Source organism: Emydura macquarii, unplaced genomic scaffold, assembly GCF_026122565.2.
Source record: "Emydura macquarii macquarii isolate MOO-44397 ecotype Brisbane River unplaced genomic scaffold, CSIRO-AGI_Emac_v2 contig_1477, whole genome shotgun sequence".
Lineage (NCBI taxonomy): Eukaryota > Metazoa > Chordata > Testudines > Chelidae > Emydura > Emydura macquarii.
Window position 1 is genome coordinate 24666021 of NW_027131614.1, and position 26308 is coordinate 24692328.

At 42.9% G+C, this 26308-nt stretch overlaps 3 protein-coding genes and 1 long non-coding RNA gene across 10 annotated transcripts in view; 2 read left to right on the forward strand and 2 right to left on the reverse strand.

Annotated features, from left to right (window-relative positions):
• PRKDC (protein kinase, DNA-activated, catalytic subunit) overlaps positions 1-11402 on the forward strand; it is a 173304-nt gene extending 161902 nt beyond the window's left edge. Inside the window, exons 82-87 of one of the 2 annotated variants that reach the window (XM_067553799.1) lie at positions 1033-1104; positions 1191-1392; positions 1922-2110; positions 3042-3181; positions 4485-4809; positions 11090-11402. In XM_067553799.1, coding sequence (XP_067409900.1) covers positions 1033-1104; positions 1191-1392; positions 1922-2110; positions 3042-3181; positions 4485-4689 — 808 coding nt within the window. In that variant the 3' untranslated portion in view covers positions 4690-4809; positions 11090-11402. Of the gene's footprint in view, positions 1-1032; positions 1105-1190; positions 1393-1921; positions 2111-3041; positions 3182-4484; positions 4810-11089 lie in introns of those variants that run through there. The other variant, XM_067553801.1, reaches the window with a different exon arrangement.
• Positions 1-14071, reverse strand: part of LOC137156771 (uncharacterized) — a 28046-nt gene extending 13975 nt beyond the window's left edge. For 2 of the 3 annotated variants that reach the window (XR_010920880.1, XR_010920881.1), the window contains exons 1-4: positions 12611-14071; positions 12355-12488; positions 8932-8984; positions 5682-6542 (exon numbers count right to left, since the gene is read on the reverse strand). This is a non-coding gene — a long non-coding RNA (uncharacterized lncRNA). Of the gene's footprint in view, positions 1-5634; positions 6543-8931; positions 8985-12354; positions 12489-12610 lie in introns of those variants that run through there. The other variant, XR_010920879.1, reaches the window with a different exon arrangement.
• Positions 14072-14339: 268 nt separating this feature from the next.
• On the forward strand, positions 14340-16107 carry CEBPD (CCAAT enhancer binding protein delta). The gene has a single exon (XM_067553806.1). It carries the CDS (start codon positions 14643-14645, stop codon positions 15585-15587), a length of 945 nt encoding a protein of 314 aa, XP_067409907.1. The 5' UTR covers positions 14340-14642; the 3' UTR covers positions 15588-16107.
• A 1660-nt stretch (positions 16108-17767) lies between these two features.
• The window catches only part of SPIDR (scaffold protein involved in DNA repair), a 335554-nt gene continuing 327013 nt past the window's right edge, over positions 17768-26308 (reverse strand). For all 4 annotated transcript variants that reach the window (XM_067553805.1, XM_067553804.1, XM_067553803.1 and 1 more), the window contains 4 exons: positions 22358-22451; positions 20951-21065; positions 20328-20381; positions 17768-18409 (listed from right to left, as the gene is read on the reverse strand). In XM_067553805.1, the coding sequence (XP_067409906.1) occupies positions 18281-18409; positions 20328-20381; positions 20951-21065; positions 22358-22451 (392 nt within the window). In that variant the 3' untranslated portion in view covers positions 17768-18280. The remainder of the gene's footprint in view (positions 18410-20327; positions 20382-20950; positions 21066-22357; positions 22452-26308) is intronic.

The following is a 26308-nucleotide window of genomic DNA, read 5'->3' on the forward strand; positions in this document are numbered from 1 at the left end:
AGAAAGCCTGGAAGCCCAGGATCCCCAATTCCAGGAAATCGCACCATATTGTCTGCCCCAGAGCTAGGGCTTTCAGCGGAGCTGGGTGGAGAATGGTAATTCTGACCTGGTCTACACTGCCACCTGTGGTCAATAGAAGATATGCAAGCCACAATATGCATCTCCTAACTTACGTTGTTGTACTGTAGCGTCTCTACACTGTGCTCCGTTGACAGGAGACACCCTTCAGTCGACGCAGCTTCACTCGTTTCAGGAGGTGGATTAATCATGTCAACTCTAAAGCACTTCTGGGATCAATTGAGCAGGTCTTCACAGCCCACTCAATCGATCCCACTGCATCGACCCCTGCAGCCCTGGCTGTGTAGACATACCCTCTGTCTCTCCGAGAATTTCAAAATTTTGAACTTTTATTTCAAACTGGAGCTAACTCAAGTTTTTAAATCTCAAAATCCTCTGCAAAATGGAATAGGCCTGGCCTGCTGTAATACTGATCTTTGTGGGTGATGAAAGTTAGGTTCTGAGTTACCCATTTTTGACAGATTATAAACTGTTGAAATTGACATGCTGTTTGAATGTTCCCTCCATCTATTGCTTTTTAATAGATATTTCATCTATTTTCTTTGTGTGCTTGCTGAGGGGTTTAAATTGCAGAGATGCTAATGAGACCCCCAGACGGGATTGTCCAATTGGATTTTTAAGATTTCGATTTTATTTCTGCATTAACATTGACTCTTATCCCATCTATTTTATCTTGTCCCTGGTTTCCACTGTATTGAATTCTGTTCTTTTGGGTTGATAAATTAGGAGATTTCACTCTGGGAACAGCTGCCTGGAAAATAGAAAAGACCTAACTTCCTATGAACAAACAAAATTTTGCCATCTTTTCTCCCCTGACACGCTCCATCTGATGGGTACAGTTCCAGAGTTAGACAGAATGTTAGTGCCTTGATGTAAGGACCAAGGGTCTCTTATGTCTTGTATCTTCTCATTGGGCAGTTTCAATAACTAGTTCATTCTGTTGTTGACTTGCAGTAGAGCCAATCGTACGGAAACAGTCATGTCTTTCAGAAACAGGGAAAGCAGTGTTCCAGGAGACCTTTTAAGGTAAGTACACTGTCAGTTACTGTGTGTTGTTTATGAAAATTATATCCATGTTTGTTTCACAACATCTGACTTTTGCTTTTGTTAAGGAGAGCCTTTGTTAAGATGAGTACAGCTCCTGAGGCCTTTCTGTCTCTGCGATCCCATTTTGCCAGCTCTCATGCACTAATGTGCATCAGCCATTGGATTCTTGGTATTGGAGACAGACATCTGTCCAATTTCATGATTAATATGGAGACAGGTGGCATGGTGGGAATAGACTTTGGACATGCTTTTGGTTCAGCTACGCAGGTATTTTTCCTCTGATTCTTTTCTGTTGCCTACTGGATGTTTTGGGGGCTGGCAGTATCTTAAGTGGCTGGTGATCAATCAATTACTTCATCTTTCGTATGGAATTTAAAGTATTTTACTTGTGCTGAATTTGATGGTTTCTCATACCTGACACAATAAATTAAGCAAGATAAGCTAAGCAAATGATTCTAGTTATCATTAGAACAGAATCTTTTTCCAAATAGCATCAACTTACTAGGTTGATAAATTCTACAGCTCCATGCAGATAGCAAAATACGTTTTGAATATTGATATCAGTATTTTGAAAATGAGAGGCCTTGCTCATCCATGCTTTCTAACTGTAGTTACTGACAAATATTCCTAGTCATAACTTCAATGCAAGTGCACTCTGGTTTCAGTGGGCTCCACACTATTTTCAGTTCAGTAGCCAACTATGTTTTAAGGCTCAGACAGAAGACGTATGTTTGTAATCCTTCCGTTTCATGGTTTCTTTATTCATGAGTTTCACTTTTTCCTTGTTTTTGTGTAGTTTCTGCCAGTGCCAGAGTTGATGCCTTTTCGTCTAAGTCGCCAGTTCATTAATCTGATGTTGCCAATGAAAGAATCAGGTCTCATGTACAGTGTGATGGTACATTCACTAAGAGCCTACCGCACAGACCCAGACCTCCTGATCAGCACTATGGACGTGTTTGTAAAAGAACCTTCCTTAGACTGGCAGGTATATTTTTTGTTCTTTCCTTTTTGCCTTTCTATTCACATACAAAGCCTAAAGCTGATTAGTTTTCTTTGTTATTTGATCATTTTTCATGATGGAACAAAAGTCTTTCCTGATAATAACGATAAAATGAAAATGTAGGCTGACCGACAGCTTTATTGAGCTGGGGGGTAATCCTTCAAAGAAACTGGCAGAAGCCAAGTTCTTGAAACATGTAAATCAAGATGCCAGTATCTTGTAAGGGTGAGAGATGGACTCAATAGTGATAGCTTTTATCCATTTCTAATTTGTGTTATTTACTTTCATTTCTGTACTGAACGAGTGATCTTGAGATCTCTAACACTTTATGGTGATTTCATACTATCACCCTATGTAATATACATATTTTCAATTTGTCGCATTATAGACAGAGCAACCTTAGTTTCATGTACAACATAACACTGTCTTTCATACAAAGTTCTGTTTATGAAAATTCTTCTGATACTAGTTACTGAATTAAAAGTTTGAGCATATTTTCAGACTACCTGTGAACATACAGTAGGCACAGAATGTGCTAAATCAATGTAATTCTGTAGAGTAAATTATTCCTTAGTTTTAGAGTCACCAAAATTTTGAGATTTCACTCAAGCAGGTCAAGGTAGAGCTTAAGGAGGAGTGTTTTGCTGTATTCAGGTTGGCATTGTTCGTTTACTCTGCTGAATCTGCAGAAGTACAAATGTTTATCATATTTCCAGTTGTAAAGTAACTTAAGCCACAGGCAGAAGAAAATTTCCTCTAAATATCCTGCCCCCCCACTTTCTTTGAAGTACAGATTATTTGCTGACTTACTAAGACTTGTTCCTGAGGACATGTGTGACTGAGAATGTAGGGGAGGTTTAGGAGTATGGTTGTGTCCAATTTACGATAAATGAAGACAATTATTTTCTCTTGTTAGAATTTTGAATTGAAGCAGTTGAAAAAGGGTGGCACGTGGTCTAAGGACATAAACACAGCTGAAATAAACTGGTATCCCTTGCAGAAAGTGAACTGTGCCAAAAGAAAGCTGGCAGGTTCCAATCCAGCAGTAATCACCTGGTAAGACCGTCTCTACCTTGGATTTCCAAATCCTTTAATAAGGAACTTTACAGTTAAGAGTCAGAGATTTGTTCCCTTCAGACTTAATGGCTGAAAAGGCAGACAAGACGGGAATATTTCAACAAACTTCTTGGCAGAGTGAATCGTTTTGGTGCACAAAATCTGTCTGATCATCCTGTCAGCCAATACTACCCCATATCTCCTCCAGAGTGTTCTTGTTCCAGCTTAGTCCTCCTCTGTGCTCCTAAGCATTTATACTGTTCTTAGCAGCATGGGTGGGCACACTATGTAAGCCTAATTATTTCCCACCCCTCACAAGCTGCTGTTCCTCATATAAAGCTTTGGGGGTAGGGGTGGAATTTGAATGGACTCTTTTCTAAACAGTGGTCTGCAAGAGTGGTGAGGCAATTGTATGGGAGGCATTCAAGTAAACTAGCTAGTTATCACGGTATTTAAGTTCAATTCACCCCTTCCTTTTAAAAATCATTTTGGGTTGGTGCAATGAATGAAAAGCCTGCTTAAAATTATACAAATACTTTAAAAATGGCTGAATAGGAAGGTGCAATTGGTATCACCCTGGAGACCTGTGGCAGCAACAGGTTTGATTGCCTTTAGGTTGCTGAGTGTGATAGAATGAGTGAGCTGTTTTCTGCTCTAGCCTCCATCGCTGAGGCAGACTTTGCAGAAAGCACCTGGCTCCCTTTTTTCAGATGAGCATGGGACAGGTGAGGGAGGGAGATGAAGAAAGGGATGGGAGAAAAACAGCACAATACAAGTAGTAGTTTGATTGAGAGGCTTATAGACATTCTGGGTGTGTCTATACTGCATCTGGGAGCAAGCCTCCCAGCCTTCATCCACAGACCACTAGCAACGCTTGCTAAAAATAGATGTGTAGACAGTGCTTTAATGTGGAGGCTCAGAAGCTGCGGCCGGGGAAGTTTTCAGAGCCTAAGCTGCAATTTCAAAGCACTGTCTACGCTGCTATGTTTAGCACACTAGTGCTACCATTAACACAAGTCTGTGAACTCAGTCTGGGAGGCTTGCTCCCAGATGTGCTGTAGACAGCCCCGGTGAGATTTTCAAAGACTTGAGCTCAAGATGAACATGTTCATAGTAAATGTTCACGGATGAGGGAAGAGCCCAAGATCACTCAGTTGAGAACTTGATCTTCTGAATTGCTGAGCACTTCATACACCTGTTGAGTCAAGAATGCTCAATACCTCCTAGGGTTAGGCCTTAAAGCTCTCATTTAAAAAAAAAAAAAATCCAAGGTCTGGATTTTCAGGGTTATTTCTTTTTTCAGTGATGAACTACGACTGGGCCATGAGAAATCACCTGCCTACAAGGAATACGTAGCTGTAGCTCGAGGAAGCAGAGATCACAATATCCGAGCCAGAGAACCAGACGATGGACTTTCGGAAGAGACCCAAGTGAAGTGCCTTATAGATCAAGCAACAGACCCCAACCTCCTTGGCAGAGTTTGGGAAGGATGGGATCCCTGGATGTGAAACCAAGGGCATTAGGAAATAATCAAATGGAGTGTTCTCTAAAATGAAGCAACACAGTCAAGTTATTGTCTGGTGGGGAGGAGCATGGATAGAAAACCAATTAATTTATTTTCCACAGTGGTAAGTCCAAATTGAATAAGGGTTGTGATAATGTGCTAGAACTTACTCAAAGATGACAATTATGAACCAAGTCTCTGCACTGGAAGCTTGAAAGGAATATGGTAACTATGTGACAAGATTCAGAGGCAAAATAATCACTCTCTTTTTGAATGCCCTTCTCGGGATTGTTTACATGCTCTATGGTTTAATCCACACAAAGGTCTATAAGATAAAAGTCAACACATACAGTCTACTGAATACTACTTTTTAAAATGTGTGATTTCAATGTGTATCAATCAGTTGCTATAACACCAATTATAACCACAGCACAGCCTATTTTAACAATTATAGGAGATGTTTTGGTAAGTATATTATAGAGAAATTTCTTACTGTTTTGCATTAATTTAAACTGAAAAGTTTTTGTGTTTTAAGAATCATATTTAACAAAAGTGAGTCCAGAGCTGACAGCAGAGTGTGGCATCTCCCCTGAGTTGTGAATGAGCTGATAGCACAGGACAACATAGTCTGTTGTTCTCTAGTACTTGCTTATGAGAAGATTTAAAACTAAAAAATTCTGATTTGAGCCACACCAAGAGCTTGCAGCATGAGCCTCTACTGTAAAGCAATTTTACAGGTCATCTCTGTGCAAAGCAAAGTGCAGCAGGGATTATATGAGGATGAACTATTGTCTTTCAAAATATTATGGCTAGTTAGTGGGAAATGTCTTAAATGAATTCATGTTAATAAGCCTTTTCCCACTGACATTTTAATGTGTGCTTATTGTGTAGCAACAAACAAGGATAAAATAATTTTAAAAAATAAAAAGCAAACACCCTTGCCATCTCTGCAGGCTTTCCTTTCTAGTTGTTGTTATAGGTCCATCTCAGACTTACTCAGGGCTGCTTCTACACTGACTTCCTTTCCCTGGCATCAGTTTCAACCTGAGAGCAGGAGGACCATCAGTCTCTTTGCTGGATGAGAACCTATAAGACAAATAAGAGTGGGGAAATGTATAAACTGAAGCTAATGAGCATAAAGAGAATTTTGGAGTTGGAAACTGATTGGAAAAGAAGCAAAAATGAAAAGTTTTTTTCCCCTTCTAAAAATGTTTTAACGTCCTTACTAAACTAAATGCATTTTGTTTTGTTCACTTTGATTCAGTTCTAGCATTGTAAATCAACATCTCTGAATTCTCGGTCAACAGTATTTTGAATGAGTATATAGCCAAATCTTTATTGGGAAAATCAGTTGCACAAACACTCCTGGGTGCTGTAGTGGAAGTTTATCTATTTAAAAATAAAAACATAGCATGTAGAATCAGTAAGTTTTCTAAATTAATAGTTTTAGGACACTTACGCACTAAAGAAGCTAAACTGCTCTTTTTCCCTCTTACATTGAAAGTTGCAGGGCCCTATACATGCAAAGGTTGGGGAGGGAAGGTGTGGGGCTTTTTTTGTCTACTGCAACATGGACAACGTAGTAATGTATTTTTTATATACTCACCTTGTATAATTCTTCTGAATGCATTTTGCTCTTTTTTAATCTTTGATATCAATAAAGGAGACATCAGGACTTAAGGCTGTCTTTATGGATGGATTGTGTGTCTTGCCAAGGCCACCTCATTCTAAAGTCAGTTTTTGACGTGACTCTTTACGGTGCTTTGACATCACATTCAGAAATTGGGTGGCTGACTCCAGTGAGGTGTTAAATTGCCCTTTTTGCACATTCCTCTTATACTTGCTGAGTACTTTGACCTGTAAGATGGATAGTTTAGGCTTACAGTTTAACAAGGTTTTTCATATAGGAGTTGAGTTTTTGAAGCTTTCACAAGGAAGTGGCAATTTTTACAAATTAGTTGTTCTGACTGGACACTTTTAAATTGCCCCAACATTTTCAGCAGGGGTTGGTGTAAAGGAATCTGAAGGGCTTGTTAATTGAGAGACAATAGCCGTTGTTCCAGTCAGCCAGCAACCACAGTTCTTCATGGGGAAGAGAGTTGTGATGAATGCTGACTACTAGTGGATCAGGAATGGGAAAAATAGAGCACCTAAAAACTTTTATACCAGTTCTGAATACTGTACGAGATCTAGAATCAGCAAGGGAAGCCTTTGATATGTGTGAAAGGAACCCCAGCTGCTGAGAAACTTATTAAATGTCAAAAAACACCAATTTGAATAGTTAGGAAGGGAAAAGGATCTTTCTACCTCAAGGATGATTTTTAGATATAAAAGTGATGTATGGTTTAAAGCAACAGACCACTCAGTCCTATGAGTGATGTGATATTAATCTCTCTCACTATCACAGCCATTTCCTCCAGGCAGGAACTAACTCCTCCAAGCTGAAGATTTTAATAAGAAGGTTATTTATATTTTCACTGACACCACTACTATTTGCATGTTACTGAAGCAGAGGAGTAAACCTCTGAGCCTTCACTATCTAGTTGTAAAAGTCTGTTAAACCAACCCTATCATTTATTCCTTTCAACTCTTGTGCTATATTGAGTTGCAGCTCTTTATCTAAATACATAAATATCAAAAAAACAAAGCCCCTGGTCTAGCATTTAGTCTAACGGACAAATACATGGAGCAACAGCCAAGGTATGGGAAAGTGCTGACACAATGACAACCTCAAAAAGAAACATTTTTCATAGTGTGTGTTTTCAGAAGAAGGTAACTAGAATGTATTTGGCACACAGGAAGTGGCAGACTGTTTCAAGTAGCTTAAAAGAAGGTGACAAATAGAGTAACTGAATAATCAGCCACAAAGTTGGGGTGAACAAAGATAAAAATATTACTAATTTTTACATCGAGCTGTTGATTAAAATAAGCAGATACACTAGATTAACCAAAGAAAAATACATTAATTGCATGCAGGAAATTATACAAACAGATATAATACTCCACTGAACAACTAATAAAAATAAATGGTTTAGAGTATGTCAATGCTCCTGATCACTCATTCTTTGGAGGAAAAAGACCCAGCAATCATCTTTCTCTCAGCATTGTTCTGCTGGTTTGCAGTGTGGAATACTGTCTCACCTCACCTCCACATTTTTTTTAAAAGCCCACCACTCAAAGACCAGCTCCAGCCTCTTTTCTTAGAGGTTACTGATGAAGCTCAACTTAACTATGACTCTCCGGTATGAATTTTTTCACACCCCCGTGACATAGCTAGGTCCACCTAAGTTTTATGTGTAGGCCAGGCCACAGATATTGTTGGCAGGTTCCTTGGGATATCAGAGGAAAGCAAAGTGCTCCAGAGAACAGTTTGTCTCTTGTAGGATGAAAGCCACTTCAACACCTGTTCTGCCCTCATGCTGAAAGGTGTGGTCAGAAGCTCTACACAATTAAATAAAGTAATTGTAGTGAAAGAATGATATTCTTAGAGAACCCTGTCCACAAACTTACTTTACACAAAATCTTGAATATGCTAAGGAGTGTTGCCCTAAACGTTATTGCTCTAAACCTCATTCAGAGTTGTTGTGACTGACCTCTGACCATGAGTGTGGGACTATCATCTGAGTCAGTCTGTTGCTACTAGTGTAGCTGGCTATGAAAAGACTTGCATATGAAATGTATACAGAAGCTTTTTAAAAAGAAACTGACAGTATTTTAAAAAACAAATAAAGCAACAATGCACTGATCTTCTGGCATGGAGGAGGGGGTCAGTATCCATAGAACTCAGTGGCATTTGTTGTATCAGATTAATGTTGTTTATCTGTTCTTATTTCAATAGAAAGATAAGGTGGCTGGAAGTACTAGTGTTTGATTTTAGAGCAACATTTTAACTGCTTTTTCCATTTTACTTAAATATTCTTCCTCTTGCAAGGTGCTGCTTTTTATAGGATTTACTACCTCACTTTCAAGCAGATGGCAGAACTGATTTTTGCATTTATTAAACACTTAAGATTTCAGTCATGGAAAGCATTTTCCCATTTGTTCTAAGCCTGATATCCTGCTCCTTCCTATTGACATCGATGGTAAAACTGACTTCAGAAGGAACAGATCAGATTCACAAAGTCTAGGTTTGATACTTCATTACACAACAGCAGAGTTCTCTTCCTGCTGTGACACTGGTATTTTCCTTAAGACTCAAAAGTGGCAGCCTAAGCTTTTTGTTAAAATCTAGTCAATATTAAAATACCTTTTGCTGACCTGGTTCCACTCCATCAGGGTCACTTCATGACTGATTCTGCTCTGGGGAAGAGAACATACTTTAACCAGCTGAATAGCAACACAGTACTAAGTACAGGCAATTATGGATGTGCTTTCTGTAGAACAATGTGGTTTCTAATATAATTTATCACATGCCTGAAACACTACCCAGCCTTCCAGCTGACTTATGGACCACCCCATAAAGTGTGTGTGAGAGAGAGCAACAAGCTCCCTGGGAGCAAGTTTAGTTCACAAGTGTTGTAATAAAGTACTCTCCCCTATACATCTAGCTATGTAAGCCAGTGTTTCTCAACCTTTTAAGTATCAAATACCCCCTAACTTCTGAAAATTTTAAGTACCCCAACACTCAATTTTCCACGGGATTTTATGTTTACAGACTGTGAGCTACATGTTGGAAGGAGGGCTGAGTATATAAGGCCATGATCTGACAGATGTCAGATCTAGTGTGGGTAGGGTTACTGCCTTTACACCAGAGGTGCGCAACTCAAGTATGTACCTGGCTAGAGGTGATGTTGGCTAAAGCTAAGGCGGCTTTGAGCGGCATGCAAATGCTGGGGAACATAAAGTGCCACGCCAAATTTTTTGCCATAGATTTGAGAGAGAGACAGGGAAGGAGGGTAAGTGGTAAAATCTGGGACTGTCATAGTTGTCAATTTCACTGCTCAGCTAGAGCAGTGAAATTGACACGTTTTCTGGGCACTGGGCTTTGAGCTAGGGAGGGAGGCTACCACTTCTTCCCTAAAAGTGGGCAGCTGCTGCCCGCCTCCCAGCTGGGATCTGTGACTGGGTGGGAAGTGGGGGCTGCCGCCCACCTCCCCAGAAGCCCTGGGCTGCCGCCTGCCCACCTCCCCTTCACTCTATTTTTCTCCGAGTACCCCCTGCCCGTGTCTGGTATACCCACAGGTTGAGAAACTATGATGTAAACTAATGACCTTTTAGTGCATCTGCAGTGAAAAGAACAAGAGCAACTAAGTGACACCATTAGCTGACTTCCAGGCAGCCAGGCCAAAGTTTATAGAGCATGTGGTCACACTATAAATAGACACTATAGCGCCAAGAGCAATTACGTTGGGGGGAGGGGAAAAAACTCACAAAATTAGATTGTAGCACATTTACGTAGGTACGAAGTCTTCTATAGAAGAAGGGCATTCTGTCTGGCACAGAGAAGTACAGCATGCACACATATCTATACACAACAGACAAAAGTGGCAGTACCCTCCCCTGTTGATACAGCAAAACTTACCTCAAGGAAAGAGAACTCTGGCATACCAAATGGACCTCCACCTCTGTCGTACCAGAAACTATCAAATTATTTGGGTCCAACCTCTGACCTTTGTTAACGGTACAGTTGGATGGAAAGGATGCCTCACACAGTTTCAAAGATTCTTTTTTTGTTTTATGGCACCTCGCTTTCCTGTTGTGGGCATCAGCACCAGCCAGCATAGCCCTAAGAACAGCTTTTGCTAACTAAGTCTTGCAGAGCCAACAAGTACTGAACTGAACAAAAGCTATCCCCATTTCAAGATTACCACCCCAAAGTTAAATTAGAAATTTTTAGCTATAAACTTTTTTTTTTTTTTTTAAATAGGCATGAGAGATTTTTCACAGGTCAGTAGAAATGGAATGTGGCCTCATAGATTATGCCAGGCAACATGAGTTTAAATTTTGCATCAGCAACTACTATGCATGGGGCTGACATTATTTAATTTTTGGCACACATACATATCACTCCAAAACAAATGATTAGGATGGATAATTCCAGGTCAGAACATCATTCTGAATGTAAAACAGAGGCTGGGGAGTTTATGCCTATGATTTGGAAATACAGAAAAATGGAAAGCTTTGTTTAGAAAGTAGGCCTTATGGACATTAGGAAAACTAGTCCCTGTATTACTGCAACTACCAACAATGGTGCAGCTGAGCTAGAGGTAACACAGAGCAAACTGTTATGACAGTACTAAAAATGCTACAGCCCTTTCTAAACCTCAGTGCAGCCATACCATTTCTAGCTGTTGTGGCAATATGGATAGTGTAAACAGCCACATGTTGCATATGCAAGCATTGCTGCATGTGTTCATTTTATCGATAATCAAATGTTTAAACAATTTAAAATTTATATTAAATAGACAAAGAATTTATGGGAAGAGTATGGAGTGTCAAAATCATGAATAATGAGAATGCACATAGAAAGGAGTCTTCTTCAGCGTCCAGATAGAGTATAGGTATGTATGCATACATGAGATTAGAATGCACATCATGAACGCAGAGATCAGCTAGAGACATGAGACAGAGTCCACTGTGGATCTTTAATTGTATATCGTTCCATTTGTAAATAGGTTGTACTGTAGTTAAGGTATGCGTTTGGGTCACCTAAATCTGAATATTGCTTTATAAAGATATATTTTATGTGTTAAATACAATTATGTTAACATAGCTCAATCATGCAATCCTTATTCATGTCAAAGTTAAACTCAGTGGGGACTACTGATGTAACTAAGGGTTGCATGGTCAGGTCCAGAGAGAGCAAACTAAAGGTATGCCTGCAGGCTGTCTAGCTACACTTGTATAGTTGAAGCATTACCCCGCCCTAGCGTGGATAGTTATACTGGTATAAAGGTGCTCGAGTCAGCAGAGCTTATTCCCATAAGGAAGAAGAATAAGCTATAGCTGTATAACTGCATCCACAATAGGGGGGGTGTACTGCTTGTAACTATTTTGATTGAAACAAACAAAATGCACACCACTAATTGTAATAGTTATACCAGTAGCCCAGACCTTGGCAATGTCCTTTTAAAGTCTAGCTATGAAGAGAGAAACTAGGCAACTCTAACTGCATTAGCTAGTTCTCTTTTAAAAAAAACCTTGTTTGTCACACAATTTTGTTTTCCCTTTTGTAAATAATCAATGGATTATTCTTTTTAAATGTTTAGGTGATGGGAGGACTTCATATTACACACTGAATCTTTAATTTTTATTCAAATAATTTTGGTTTAGGGACACTTGTTCATTTACCAGATTATGATTGGGCATAATCATCAAAACTTTTAATAGGCAACTGAAAGGAGTGGGGAGGAGAGAGAGTTTAGAGAGTAAAACTGAGACACTTTAATTTCACTGCATCTAGCACCATAAAACTACATTTACAACCTTATTGCGGTAAAAGAACATCTTGTAATGCAATGTACATGCAAATATATAGTCACTTAAACCATACTCTCCTGCCTTTTTAGTAACCACACAAGTTTCTCCTAAACTAACCCAATCTCAGGAGGGCACCAGAGTGACATTTACAAAGTAAAATATTCAGGTGCATGTATGTTTAAAGAGGAATCAGTATTTTTATAAAACAAAGTTTCCCTGTAGAAATCACAACTTTTTCAAACATATTTACCTTTCAGAGTGACTTTGGCAGTGTGCCAGGTCAAAAGGTGAAGAGTTTATCCATCAAAATGTCAAGCAAGCACAGGTATGCAACCCTTCAGCCACGACGAATGACGAAGGTGGTTTTCATTTAACAAGACCAGACTGCAAACCAAGGAGAAGATTTCATGAACTCTAATAGTCGTCTTTTATTAGTTCCCCCACGCCAAAAAAATTGAGCCTAATAATTACATATATAACTTCTAATGATAATATTTTTACAGTACCTTTCACCCTGGAGAGTCTCCAAATGTTTGTTTCACAGGAGGAGGTTTGTTCACTACTGCCATCAAAATTCTCTGTTTGGGAGGCGGTAGCAGTTTAAAAGCATACAGCAAGAGTTCTATAAAGCTGTGTGGTGATAATATCCACTTTTAGAGGGAGGTATTTAGGAGGACAAGCTGTTCTGTGTGTGTCTAATCCTGCAGTGATTGCTCAAGCAAAACTCTCATGACAGTAGATTGGATTTTGCACCTGAGGTCTATGGTATCAGACCCCCCCATGTGTTAGTGATTGTGAAGTGGCACATCTAGTATGGCCTAAAGCCTTTGTCATGAGGACTAGCAATACTAGAAGATGTATTACTAGATTGGAACAGGATAGGAACATCATCATTGCCCATAAATGCTTGGCTACAGAACATAAAATTCAGTTTTCATGTCAATTTCACTAAAAAAAAAAAAAGGAAAAACAACTTTTGTCATTCCTTATTGCCTAGGAAACCCAAACTAACTAGTGTCATCAGCTGCAACCGGCCCAAGCCTGTACAAACCATAAGGGTTGCCAGCCAAACCGTGCAAATCATTGATGCAAGGCTACAGTCGCCCCACATACTCCAACGCCTCAAAACGAAACCGAGAAATGCCTGTATTGCTAAAGCACGAGCTTTACGTTGTATTATGCACGACTTACCTCTAGGAACACACGCCTGACTAGCTTACAATGTGACGGATTAAAGCCCGCAACTAGGGAAGTGGACAATTAGCGCGCGCTCTTAACACCCTGCCCCAAGTGACCCACATTGGACGCTGACCGGACCGCGCCAAAAGAGGCGCCATGCAGCCGCCAGAGGGCAACGTTTCGCTAGTTACTGTGGCCCAAGGAGGCAGCGAAAGAAGCTGCTTTCCGTGGTGGGATCCCATCTGGCACATGGGCAAACAACCAGCCCAACGCCCCCTGCACACTGGGGCTGCTCCAGGCATGCGGGACGTGCCGCTGCACCTGGCCAGGCTCCCCCGGGCACCGGCTCGGAGGCGTGTGACACGGTGTGTAGACGCTAGGCTCGGCCGCACAGGAACACAAACCCCGGCGCGCAGCCTTGCTCCGGGGACTGGGGGGAGATGTGTGAATGCCGCGGCCAGGCGGAGTTTCCGCTCACGCCGCGCTGGTGCCGGTAAGCCCGACACACAAACTGCGAGGTAAGCACAGCCTCGGGCGCAGCACGCACGGCTCGGCCCCGGTGAAGGGGCGACATCTCGGCAGGCTGCAGCCCTGCCCCAACCCGGGCCACCACCACGGGAGTCCTCGGCGCCCGCGGACACACGCTGCCGCGCCGCGCTGACTCCGCGCAATCAGCCGCTCGCTCCTTGGCGCTGCTCGCGCCCTCCCCGTGCGGCGGCTCCTGCCCCGCGGGCCCGCCGCCAGCCCACGTGCATCGTCGGCGGGGACTTCTCGCCCCCCGCAGCTCACACCCCCAGTGCCGCGGCCTGCTCTAGCCACCGGCTCGCTCTGGCTGGGGGCAAGGAAGCAGCCTCCCCGCCCCCGCAGCGCTGATTTACGAGGCGCAGCCCGAGCTCCACGTTAAGCGGCTCCCGCGCTCCGCCGCGTTGTGCCCCCTGGCAGCGGCGCCGACCCTCCCCGTCTCTCCCCTCCCGCGGCACCGCCCCCCGGGCCGAGGGATTCCAGTAACACGCTGCGCCCGTCACTGAGGCGGGGCCGGGGCTATATAAAGGCGGGGCACACACGGCCCGGCAGTTCCAGGACTCGCTGCTCGCAGGTTCAGAGGCACAAGCCGTGCTGCCCTCGCCGGTCCCGTCCCCCCGCGTCGGTGCGAGCTCAGCGAGACGAGTCCGGGGCGCCCCTGCCTGGCGGGACCCAGCGGCACCTTCCGCCGCTCGCTCCACGGGGAAACAGGCTCCGGACTCCAGCCGCAGCAGCCGCCTCCAGCCCAGCCTGACAGCGGGGGCCCCTCACCTGCTGCGGCTCTACCAGCCCGCGGAGCCGAGCGGCACGGCAGCCGGTGCGCGCAGCGCCGAGCCCATGAGCGCCGCCGCGCTGTACAGCCTGGACTCCCCGGCATGCTACAGACACTGGGCCCTGGAGCCGGCCAACTTCTACGACGCTAAGGCGGGCGGCGGCGGGCTCAGCCCCTCCTGCAAGCCTGGCATGAGCGCCGAGGAGCAGGCGGGCGGCAGCGGCAGCAGCCTGGCCGAGCTGAGCGCCGCCGCCCCGGCCATGTACGAGGACGAGAGCGCCATCGACTTCAGCTCCTACATCGACTCCATGTCGGCGGTGCCCAACCTGGAGCTGTGCAACGACGAGCTCTTCGCCGACCTCTTCAACAGCAACCACAAGGCGGAGCGGGGCGGCGACTACGGCGACTACCTGCCGGCGGCGGGCCGCGAGCCCGCCAAGGACTTCGGCGGCGCCTTGCCCAGCCTGCTGGGCGGCGAGTCCCGGCCCGGCGCCTCCTCCGGCCCCCGGGCCGCCGTGAAGCGGGAGCCGGACTGGAGCGACAGCGACCTCTCGTCCTCGCTGCTGCCCTCTCAGGTGGCCACCTGCGCCCAGACCGTGGTGAACCTGAGCGGGCAGCCCACGCCGCCCACCTCGCCCGAGCCCGCGGGCAGCAGCTCGCCCTCCAGCTGCGGCACCCGCTCCCCCTCGTCGTCCTCCTCCTGCGGGCAGGGGCAGCCGGCGGCCGCGGCGGGCAAGGAGCGGAGCGGCAAGAAATGGGTGGACAGGTTCAGCCCCGAGTACCGGCAGCGCCGGGAGCGCAACAACATCGCCGTGCGTAAGAGCCGCGACAAGGCCAAGCGCCGCAACCAGGAGATGCAGCAGAAGCTGCTGGAGCTGTCGGCCGAGAACGAGAAGCTGCACAAGAAGATCGAGCAGCTCAGCCGGGACTTGACTAGCCTCAGGCACTTCTTCAAGCAGCTGCCCGGCGCCTCCTTCCTGCAGCCCGGCGCGGGCACCGACTGCCGGTAACCTGGGGCGCGCAAGCGAGGGACTGACTTGCCTTATCCTACCAATACCTCAGAGACCTGCACGGAGCAGCCGGCGCTGCAGAGACGGGGACTGTGTCTCAGGCCTGCGGAGGGGCCGCTGCTGCTGCTGCTCAGCTCCCGTCGGCTCCCTAAGCGGCATTAAGGGAGGGGGGGAGAGAGAGGAAGACACCAGTGAAATTGTGCTGGGTTTCAGTTTCTTTTGAATGTTGTAGCAAGATTGGGCTAGGCCTGGGTCTTTAACTTCCAAACGTGAAAAAAAAAAAAAAAAAAAAAAAGAGGGAAAAAAAAGCTAAACTTCTCTGTTTTTCCCCTTAAATTATTTTTGTAATGGTAACTTTTGTTCTTTTTCTACATTTTATTCATATTGATGCAGCTATGGTACATTTGTAAAAATGATTCAAAAACTCTATATGGTAAATAGTCGGAGGAAAACGACTGAGCATGCTCAACCTTTTATATCCATTTTTACAGCGTTTCTAAGAATAAAACATTTTAAATCACTTCTGCTTCATGTGTTCACCCTATGCTTTGGAGCCAGGGGTTGAGAGTAAATGCAACAGGTGGAGCTGTGCTTCTCCGGAGTTACAAACTTGCATAGTGTAAATATGGAAATGTGAATCCTCACTAGTTAGACCCACAGTGAGGGTGTACTTTAAGTACAATTTTTCAAAAAGCTTAATTTTCCATTATACTATTATTAAATCAGGAAAAATTAATAGGTTTATTTAGTGCACTAAACCTTTAAAACATCTCAAAAGCAAAATGGAGGGAACACTTGGTATTAATTAGTAGGATTAAAATTCACGTTTTCATAATGGTTATGAAATATACCTTCCTCCACACACTACATTCTGCTATACAAATGTTGAGTCAGTAACTACTATTAATAACAATTCAAGCTAACTGTATCCTCCAGTGGCTGAACTGTTAATAACAAGTAGGTCATTTCCTAGCATGGTTCTCACACAGCATAATAAAAAAAACCTTAAGACAAGCTAAGTTTTGCTATTAAACTGTAAAACCTCAAGACAACAGTTAAGAGTTCCAGCTGTAAAATACCCCAAAATAGGGTTAAGCCATGGATACTGTTAGCCTTAAAACCTCTTAGTAAAGATATGAAATCTCACAGGAAAAATGCATACCTTGTGGAAGAAACAGCTTTTTTGCTGCAGGTACATTTTTAGTTTTTGTAGGATACATTTTAGTATTCTGAACAATACTCGATAAACAAACTGACCATTTTTACTGTGCAGTTTTACTGACAGTGAGGGGTCCAAGAGGTAGAACTGCCATTGAAAGTAACAGCATATATTTGTCAATGAAGTCACCAAAATTTGTTCATAATTTGAAGTATTGTTAACAGCACAGTGGGGTGGGGGGAAGGGGGGGCAGTGGCTTGCAGAAACCAGGCCTGGTGCTGCAAACATTACCATGGTGTAGTGCTTATCTGCAGAAAATAGTCCCACTGAAACCCATTGAACTATTAACAGCAGTAAGTATTACACTGGTAGTATCTGAAGGACCTAGGCCCATTGTTTATAGCTTTTTCTTAAGCTAAAATGGATAAGGAAGAAAGGGTTTTTTTGACTCAACGGCTTGGTTATTTATTAATGCTCAAAACTGCATAAAAGGCATTCATTATCTACCACGACTCCAGAAATTGCTAGTAGGAGACAGATTTACAGTTATTTGTCTATTCAGTAGTCACAAATCAGGCAGCAGAATCTTTTCCACATGCAAAACCAGTTACTGTGCAACTCTGGTCTATCCTTATTTCACTAAGTGCAGACAATGTGCTCTGGGCTGTACAGGGCAAAGAAAAAATTCAGGCAGTGCCCTGATAATCTTAAAGTCTAGTCTTACATTAAAGTTCAGTCGATGAACAGAAAGAAAGATTGAGATAAGAACCTCTCAGGTATGGTTATTACCTTAATCTATTTCCATATCTACAGGCAGCTATCAGTATAGTTATGCCACTCCTGAAGTGCTTTGTTCTTTACTCTTCATACACATTATACTATATATAATGAAACATCTACTTCATGGGAAGTTAGATGCCATAGTATTTCTATATTTAGACAATGACTAACTATAAAACATAAGTTGAATATACCTTTGACACCATTTATCACATCTGAAAGATAATGGGGCTCACTGAAATCTATTTGTAATATTTATTGCAGTGTAGTGGTAATGTTACAGTTTAGTATCAATGGTGTGCAGTGCATTATGCTTCTGGAAATCATTACTAAAATATGCTGCTTAATTAAGGTCCACTATTCATGCTAAAACCTTATTGCAAAAACATTTTAAAAGTTATTCTTTTGACACACACAAGTAAAATATAACATCCATTATAAAATTAACATCAGAAAAAGTTCTTTACAAACATTCAAACCTCCAGAACACGTTTTACATTCATGAATGTTTACTCCAAGAAAATACTTTAAAGAACGAAATTCTGGACTGATCACACAAAGAATATAAACGTTAAGAAGAATGGTTTTTTAATATATTTAGCTTTTTTAAAGTTTAGCAATATATTTCTAAATCAGTTTTAATAAACTACTTCACTACTTATCATGCTTTGCATTATACATTATCTGTGGGCATAGTTAACAAATAACCACATTACAAAGTCCATAGATATTATAGTAGCTGACAGCATTCAGTTTAGTTTCTTCCTGCTTCCAGAAGGACAATTTCCTCCAATCCAACACAGCTAGGATGGTTGGTTACAGACTGGACATAGCAGTTTAATAGCCCCACCTCCTTTCCCAGCACATTCTTCACCTCATAACTCTGTAGTGATAAAGGCATGTTGATTAAACAAACAGTACTGTACATTCTGTTCTAGGCAGCACACAACTCAAAGAGTGTAAGGTCCTCTTCCAGTGTACAACTTTTTTTACTGCTCAGAAAGGAAGCTAAACACAATAAGACTGTGAAATGCTGCTACAAAGAACATACCTAGTCTCATAAACAAATTAGATTTTCAATAATTTTAGAAATAAAACATCTCCCAGCAGTCAGTCCTAGTTAGGCTCTTAAACTGCAGTGGGTATAATGGCTACTGCAATCTAGCACTCCAATCCACCAAAGTATAACCTACAATTGCTTCTTTATACAGTTTTCTTGGACACCAAGCATTTTGCATGTGATAAGGAAGTGAGTGTGTATGGTCTGTAAGAGGTTTATGAAAGAAAAAATTCCCATTAGAAAACTAAGCCTTTAAAAAACAAAAAAACCCACTTTACATCAGTTCCTGTACTGCTCTACATATAGTTATAATAATTTGCATTTATACAGCCTTTTTTGTTTAAGGATCACAAGATAGCTTAATACTAACTGTACCTCAGATGGCTGTAAGGTAAGTATTATTATGTTCATTTTAAGGTAAGTACTATTATATTCATTCGCAGTAAGTACTATTTACATTCAGTGTGGTAAACTGAGGTATAAAGGTTAGGTGATTTGTCCAAGGTGACACAGAAAGATGGTATAATTAGGAATAGAAAACAGGAACACTGTCTCTTTGAACCCTGCTTGAAAAGACATTTTTATTTGAAGCCCATACTAACTTTGTCAAAAATTACAATTTGTGATGTTATTTCTCATGCTTAAGTCTTTCCCTAAATGTGCTCTCTTTTAAAAATAATGTTGCAGTGTATGAGTTAATGGGGGGGGGGGGGGGGGAGAGAGAGAGAGGAGGAGTTATCACTGGATTTCAACCAGAAAAAAAAACAAAAATCTCAAAACAGCAAGTTTTCAGGTGTCATCTTTCTGGATAACTGGCTAATAAGACTTAAAGCATGAAAATAAGATTATTTGGTTTTTGTTTATTTGTTGCACTCCAATAACTGAAAAAAGAGCTAAATTATTTTGTCAAACTTAGTTAATGGAAAGAAACTTGTGTCAAATGACATTTGAATAGACTTGAGAATAGAGTGTACAAGTACTGCATCAAACACCAGCTTTGTATTTCAAGAGTTGCAGGAAGATCATCAATCATTTTTAAAAACAGTCTTCTATAAACTAGAAGTCTATTAGCTTACATGTATTATCTACAATATAAAATAGCAGGAAACAATTCACTGCAAGAATAATTTTTAAAAAAACTTTCCACTTAAAATATTCCTTATAGATCAAATTAATACAGTGTATTGTATAAGTGAAAACTAAACAGACTGCATAAAACACAAGACAAGCAAATAGGATTATACACTTATCTCAGGATTCTGATGATATCTCAGACCAAGAGAGTAACTACTTGATTATGTGTACGGTTGCTTGTGTTTCATTTACCTGGGTTTGATTTATTCAAGTTCCAATAAAACAATTTATTATATATTCTGCAGGTTTCTTTAGTGCTACTTCCTATGATGAAACTTCAGTGGCAGTTATTTTGGAAAGCAATTGTATCTAAGAGTTAGGGAATAGGACTAAGGGGCCAGGACTCTTGTTGGTTTTGACCCTGACGTGCACGATATCCCCATCTGTAAATGGGTATACTAATACTTTTCTGTCAGGATGTAGTGAGATGCTCAATTTTTTCCTAAGCATTCCCAGATTCCCAAATGAAAGATGTTATATAAGAACAAAATATTCTTAGCATATTTTGTTCCAATGTCTTCATATACAGCTCAGAATATCTACTGTCCACATTACCTCTAAACTAAACCTCAAGGAGTTTCTTTATCTTAATTTTATGTATACCTACCCCATCTTCAGTGGATGATGACATCAGGAGAGAAGAAATTGTTTTTTGTAACAGCTGCAGTAAAACAGTGAAAGGACGACAAGACAAAAATCATATTTATGTGTAATTGACTTTCCATGTTAAAAATGAAAGTTTATATCTTGAGTCTAGAACTGTCTGTCCTATATTTTACAACACAGCTAGCTGACTGACAAAACCAAAATACCTAAGAGTAATACCGAAAAAGGACTTTAGGATGCGAGTCAAAACACCCATATTTCCTTAAAGCTAAGTCCAACCAGGTGGCTTAACACAGAAACATGTCCATGGCTCATTACTTTCTAAGGACCAATCCAGCCAAGTTCTTCAATGGGAGTTGATGATGCTCAGCAACTTGTAGGAAGTGCTCAGTGTTTTGTGAGCTCAAGGGGCATTTTACCCGAGTAAGGACTTCAGGATTAGACCCTTAATCTCCAGTTCAATGCCACATTATTTTTAGGATTTCTCTTTTTCTTGTATTAATAAAGTTATCATTTTTCTTCAACCATGTCTGCATAGAAATTTGTGTCTCAGAGCATCTGTACATCGACATACCTATCCTCAATATCTTGGATACAGTTAGCACTTTTATTATCTAAACTCACCTTTACTTTTACTGTACATTGAGGTCGGGATGGACAGTGCAGAAAGACTTCCAGATGCATTTTGAGAACTGGTAAAATTACAGTTTGGGAACATAGGCTGCAGTAATATGATCCCCTGAAACATATATGAACAAATAATGATGGAAGAGACACATGAAAGACAAGGCAAAACAATGATGTACTGATTCTGGCCTCGATTAAGCAAAGCGCATAAGCAGATGCTTAACTTTCAATACATGCTTAAGTTGGACTTCAGTGGGTCTTATCACATAAACAATATTAACCACATGATTAAATGCTTTGCTGAATTGGGGTTTTATGGAATAAATTTTACATTAAGTTATTAGTTAAAAAACAGCAAAAATCTCTTTCAAAATAGAGGGTCTGATCCACACAGAGGCACTATTAATTACATATACTAAAGAAAACTAACAAAATTTAGGGCAATCTTTGTATTTTTGATTTATCCCTTTGACTGTTTGCAAATTACCAGATTCTGGAATCAAAATCACTCTATTGCTCTGTATGTATCTTGTGTCACTGGAAGAATTATATCTTCATTTCTTTCCTTTACACTATGCCTACCACATTCCTGTCATCCCACCAAGGTCCCTCAAACTATACAAGATGAGACTAGGTAAGCACTTAGATGGGAAAATTCCTAAGAATAACCTGGTGGAAAACAACATTGGTAATTCAGCTGGTAGAATTCGTGGTGGGCGGTAGCATTTGTAATTCAATTGGTAGAATTCGTACTGAACCAATGTCCCAGGATGTAGTTGTCCCCATGCCCCTTTCAATTGAACACATATCACTTGCTTTGAGCCCTGAAAGGTTGTGAGAAATCAGACTTTATAACTGACCTTTCTATCTATAGAAAAGGGTATATTAGGTCATTTTTCCATAAGGGTTATAAACTTCATAGACCTGATTTGCCTCTCATTTACATTAATGTAATAGGAGAAATGACACAGAAGTTAACTAAAACATACCAGTAGAAAGTGAGAGAAGAACAAGTGGGACTCCTGTTAATGAAAGCACCTGGCTTTACAAGTAGAAGGATACAAGAAATAATAAAAGTTTCTTACAGCTAAAACCATTGTTTGTAAAGTATGTGGCATGTTTGTTCAGACTATATCAGTAATAGTTTGAGATAACCTACAAAAATCTATCACTGCAAACTCATACCATTTTGCCTCTACTTGTGTCTTCCTTAATAGGTGAATCTTACCCTTACTGGTTGTGTCATTCATCAGCAATAAAAAAATCCCGCACTTTTGTTCTCCCCATGTAACTGTTGAGGAGAATACAGACACATTGTAGGAATGTGTGCACAACATATGGCTCTTAAGGCTGCATCTGTACTTAAAAAAACCTTGGTACATTAAGCACCACACTGATTCTTACCTATCCTGTGGATATTGCTCCAGTTTTCCATTGCTGCATCTGTTACATGTGGGCCAGGAAAAGGCAGTGCTCTCGTTAACTCCAGAGACAGTGCCTAAACAAAAATGAAATTCTTACGAAGGTATAATATATGTTGGTGAATAAAACCACTCAGGGAGGGAGTTTCCCAGGTGAAGGAAGACCCGACCCTTTGGGTGGGTTTGTTGTCTTTGTTTGTGTACTTGCTGCTTGACTGCAGCATATAATTGTGGTCTGTTTGTTTCCGGCATCATGTGCTTGAGCCTAGCAGCTCACTAGGCTAGGCTGAGAGCTTCTTAACAATGCTTTGATACCTAAGCCCTTTAAACACCCATTAACCCTTAGCCAAGGGGCAGGGCTACTCAGAGAGAAAGGGGGCTTAAAAAGCCAGCTCCTAAGTGACCAGAGGAGCAAGCAAACAAGTAGCTAATAAAAATTTTGCAAGGGAATGGGAGAGTGAGATACACCTGATTAACATTCTCTTAAACTGAGAACATAAGTAGTGCCCTCCTGCCTCCCCCTCCAAAAAAAGACAAAGAAAACCGAACAAAAAAAAAGCTGCAGGAGTAAAAACAATTCAGGCAAATCCAGCAGCAGAGTGGGGGCTATCCACTTTATTACTCTGAATGTAGCATATATGCCCTTGGGGGCACAGGTGGTGTATGTATGAATTTGGTGCAAGTAGTTCCTGGTCCTCAGAGACCGAGTACAGGCTCTGGATACCAGAGTGGCTGAACTGCAGGAGCTAAGGGAGACAAAAAGGCAGACAGATGAGACTTTCTGGGACACAGTAGAAAGGTCCCACTTTGAGTCTGACAGCCTCTATGCTGAAGAGGAGGATGAAAGTCTCAGGGAAGGAGAACATCAAAGTAGAGCAGAGGGAAATGATTCCATAGTTGAGACCCTTTCTCCAGATGATGTCATAGTATCCTCTCTCACTGAGGATCTCTCTCCAAGGGAGGGAACTCCAGTTATTAAGAAGAGACAGATAATAGAAATGGGGGATTTGATCATTAGAAATACAGATAGCTGGGTTTGTGATGACCAGGAAAACCACATGGTGAATTGCCTGCTGGGTGCGAAGATTGTGGATCTCTTGAGACATCTAGAAAGGCTTATGTGCAATGCTGGGAAGGAGTCCGTGAATGTTGTAGGTACCAGTGACATAGAGAAAGTTAGGAGACAAGTCCTGGAGGCCAGATTCAGGCTCCTACTAGGTAAGAGATTGAAGTCCAGGACCTCTATGGTAACATTCTCTGAAATGCTTCCAGTTCCATACACAGGACCAGTTAGATAAGCAGAACTGCAGTGTCTCAATGGGCATGGATGAGACAGTGGTGTAGAAAGGAGGGGTGTAGATTTATTAGGAAATGGGGAACCTTTTGGAGAAGGAGCAGCCTATACAGGAAGGATGGGCTCCACCTAAACAAAAACAGTACCAGTTGGCTGGCATGTAAAATTAAAAAGGTGGTAGACCAGTTTTTAAACTAAGGGCTGAGGAAAAGCTGACAGGTGGAGAGGAGCACACGGTTCAGACTGAGACATCCTTTAGCGAAGGACCTATTAATAGGGATTCTCATATCCTATTAAGGAGGAGAAGACTGAAGTTGATAAAGTAGATGTAGAAAATGAAGACAAATGAAAAAAAGTCTCATTCAATTACATCACATAATGGCAGACAGCTAAAAAGCCACAAATTTTAAAAGTGGTTGTATACGAATGCTAGAAGTCTAACTACTCGGGTGAAATTGAGTACCTGATATTAAATGCGGATATTGATACAACAGACATCTCAGAAACATGGTGGCTTGATGATAATCAATGGAACATGGTAATACCAGGGTACAAAGTATCGAAGAATGACAGAGTATGTCATGCTGGTGTGGGAGTGGCACTATATGTGAACATAAGAAGGGCCATACGGGGTCAGACCAATGGTCCATCTAGCCCAGTATCCTGTCTTCAGACAGTGGCCCGTGGCACAGCCGGTGTCCCCCCCCCCACCAAGCCAGCAGGCTAAGGGCCATTCCTCAGAGGAGGGACCCTCCACGGGGCCCCTTCCACAGTCCTCCTCCTCTTCCCCGATGAGGTGGCCGCCAGAGACCACAGAGCACCCCTCCCAGACTTCAGGGCCCACCAGGAGCTACTTAAAAGGGTGGCCAGTAATTTGAACATTGAACTCAAGGAGCTCTCTGAGGAGGAGGATCCCCTCTTCGGGGTTGTCGGGATCATTGAGAGTGGCCCTACCCGTGCACGATAGGGTCCTTAAACTGGCTAAGGCTTATGGCAAACCCCTGCCTCGATAAAAAATACTATGTTCCAGCAGAGGGGTTTGAGTTTTTAATATACCCACCCAGTCCCGGGGACGCTGAGAGAGACAGGCAAGGTGGCCCGGGCACGACGCCTAAGAACGAGGACAACAAAAAACTTGACTTGTTCAGCCGTAAAGTTTACTCCACCGGGGCCCTACAATTTAGGATTGCGAACCACCAGGCCTTCCTAGGGCGGTACAATCTGAACTGCTGGAACACTGTGAGGCGGTTCGCAGAGGGGTTGCCCCAGGACCAGGCAGCGGACTTTGCCACAGTCCTGGAGGAAGGCATCACAGTGGCAGGAGCGGCGCTGAAAACCGCCAGTGACTCTGCGGACTCCGGCAGCAGAGCCATGGCCTCTGCAATAGCCACGCAGCGGTGTTTGTGGCTGCAGTCATCCGGGCTGTCCCAGGAGGTGCAGCAATCTATTCAGGACCTGCCCTTCGACGGGGCAGGCCTATTCTTGGAAAAAACTGATGAGAAGTTGCATGCTCTGAAGGACTCGCGGGCTACGCTCCGGTCCTTGGGACTTTACACCCCCCAGGCCTTGAGGCATCAGTCTTGGCCGCAGCCCCAACCACCCTCTAGGCCATTGCCCAGACCCTCTCAGCCCCATAGGGGCTGAGACAGGAGCAGGGGGTTCGGACGGCTCCTGCTTGTCTGTGACTTCCCAGCAAGGGCCCTCTAAGGGGGGCTAACAACAAAAAGCAGTTTTGATGGTTCACCCGAGTGGCACCAATACCTATCTCCTGGATCCACTCTTCCCATTTGCGGAAAGGCTAAGACCCTACTACTCTGAGTGGCAGAATACCACCTCAGATCGTTGGGTCCTCAGCGTAGTTCTCAGGGGATATGCCCTTCAGTTCATGGCTTTCCCCCGGACTTCCTCCCCACCCCGTCCCTCTTCAGGGACCCCTCTCACGAACAACTCCTTTTGCAGGAGGTGTACTCCCTCCTCCTCCTGGGAGCGGTGGAGGCGGTTCCTCCGCAAGAAATAGGGAGGGGGTTCTACTCCAGGTATTTTCTCATCCCCAAAACAAAAGGGGGCCTGAGACCCATATTAGATCTACGCCGACTGAACAAATTTATCAGGCGTCTCAGGTTTCGCATGGTCTCCCTAGTTTCCATTATCCCTGCTCTGGATCCAGAAGATTAGTATGCCGCCCTCGATTTGAAGGATGCGTACTTTCACATTTCCATCCTTCCCAGCCATAGGCGCTTCCTCAGGTTTATGGTAGCTGGCTGCCATTACCAATTCTCGGCCCTGCCATTTGGCCTCTCGTCCACCCCAGGGTCTTCACCAAGTGCATGGTGGTAGTGGCGGCCCACTTGCACCGCAGAGGGGTGCAGATCTTCCCCTACCTAGATGACTGGCTGATGACAGGCATAAACGAGCAGAAGTCCACTCTTACCCCGGTGCCGCGCATAGACTTCATTGGGGCCACCCTGGATGCTATCCGGGCCAGAACCTTCCTCCCACAGCCTCGGTTTGAGGCGATGGCTGCGATAGTTGCCCAACTACACAGGTGCCCCATGACAACAGCCAGGCACTGCCTGCAGCTGTTTGGGCCATGGCGTATGTGGTGAGGCTGGCTCACCTCAAACTCAGGCCTCTCCAGGC

What these genes read in the sequence shown, in the direction of transcription:
- CEBPD (XM_067553806.1), top strand. Translation starts at nt 14,643, where the DNA reads ATGAGCGCCGCCGCGCTGTACAGCCTGGACTCCCCGGCATGCTACAGA.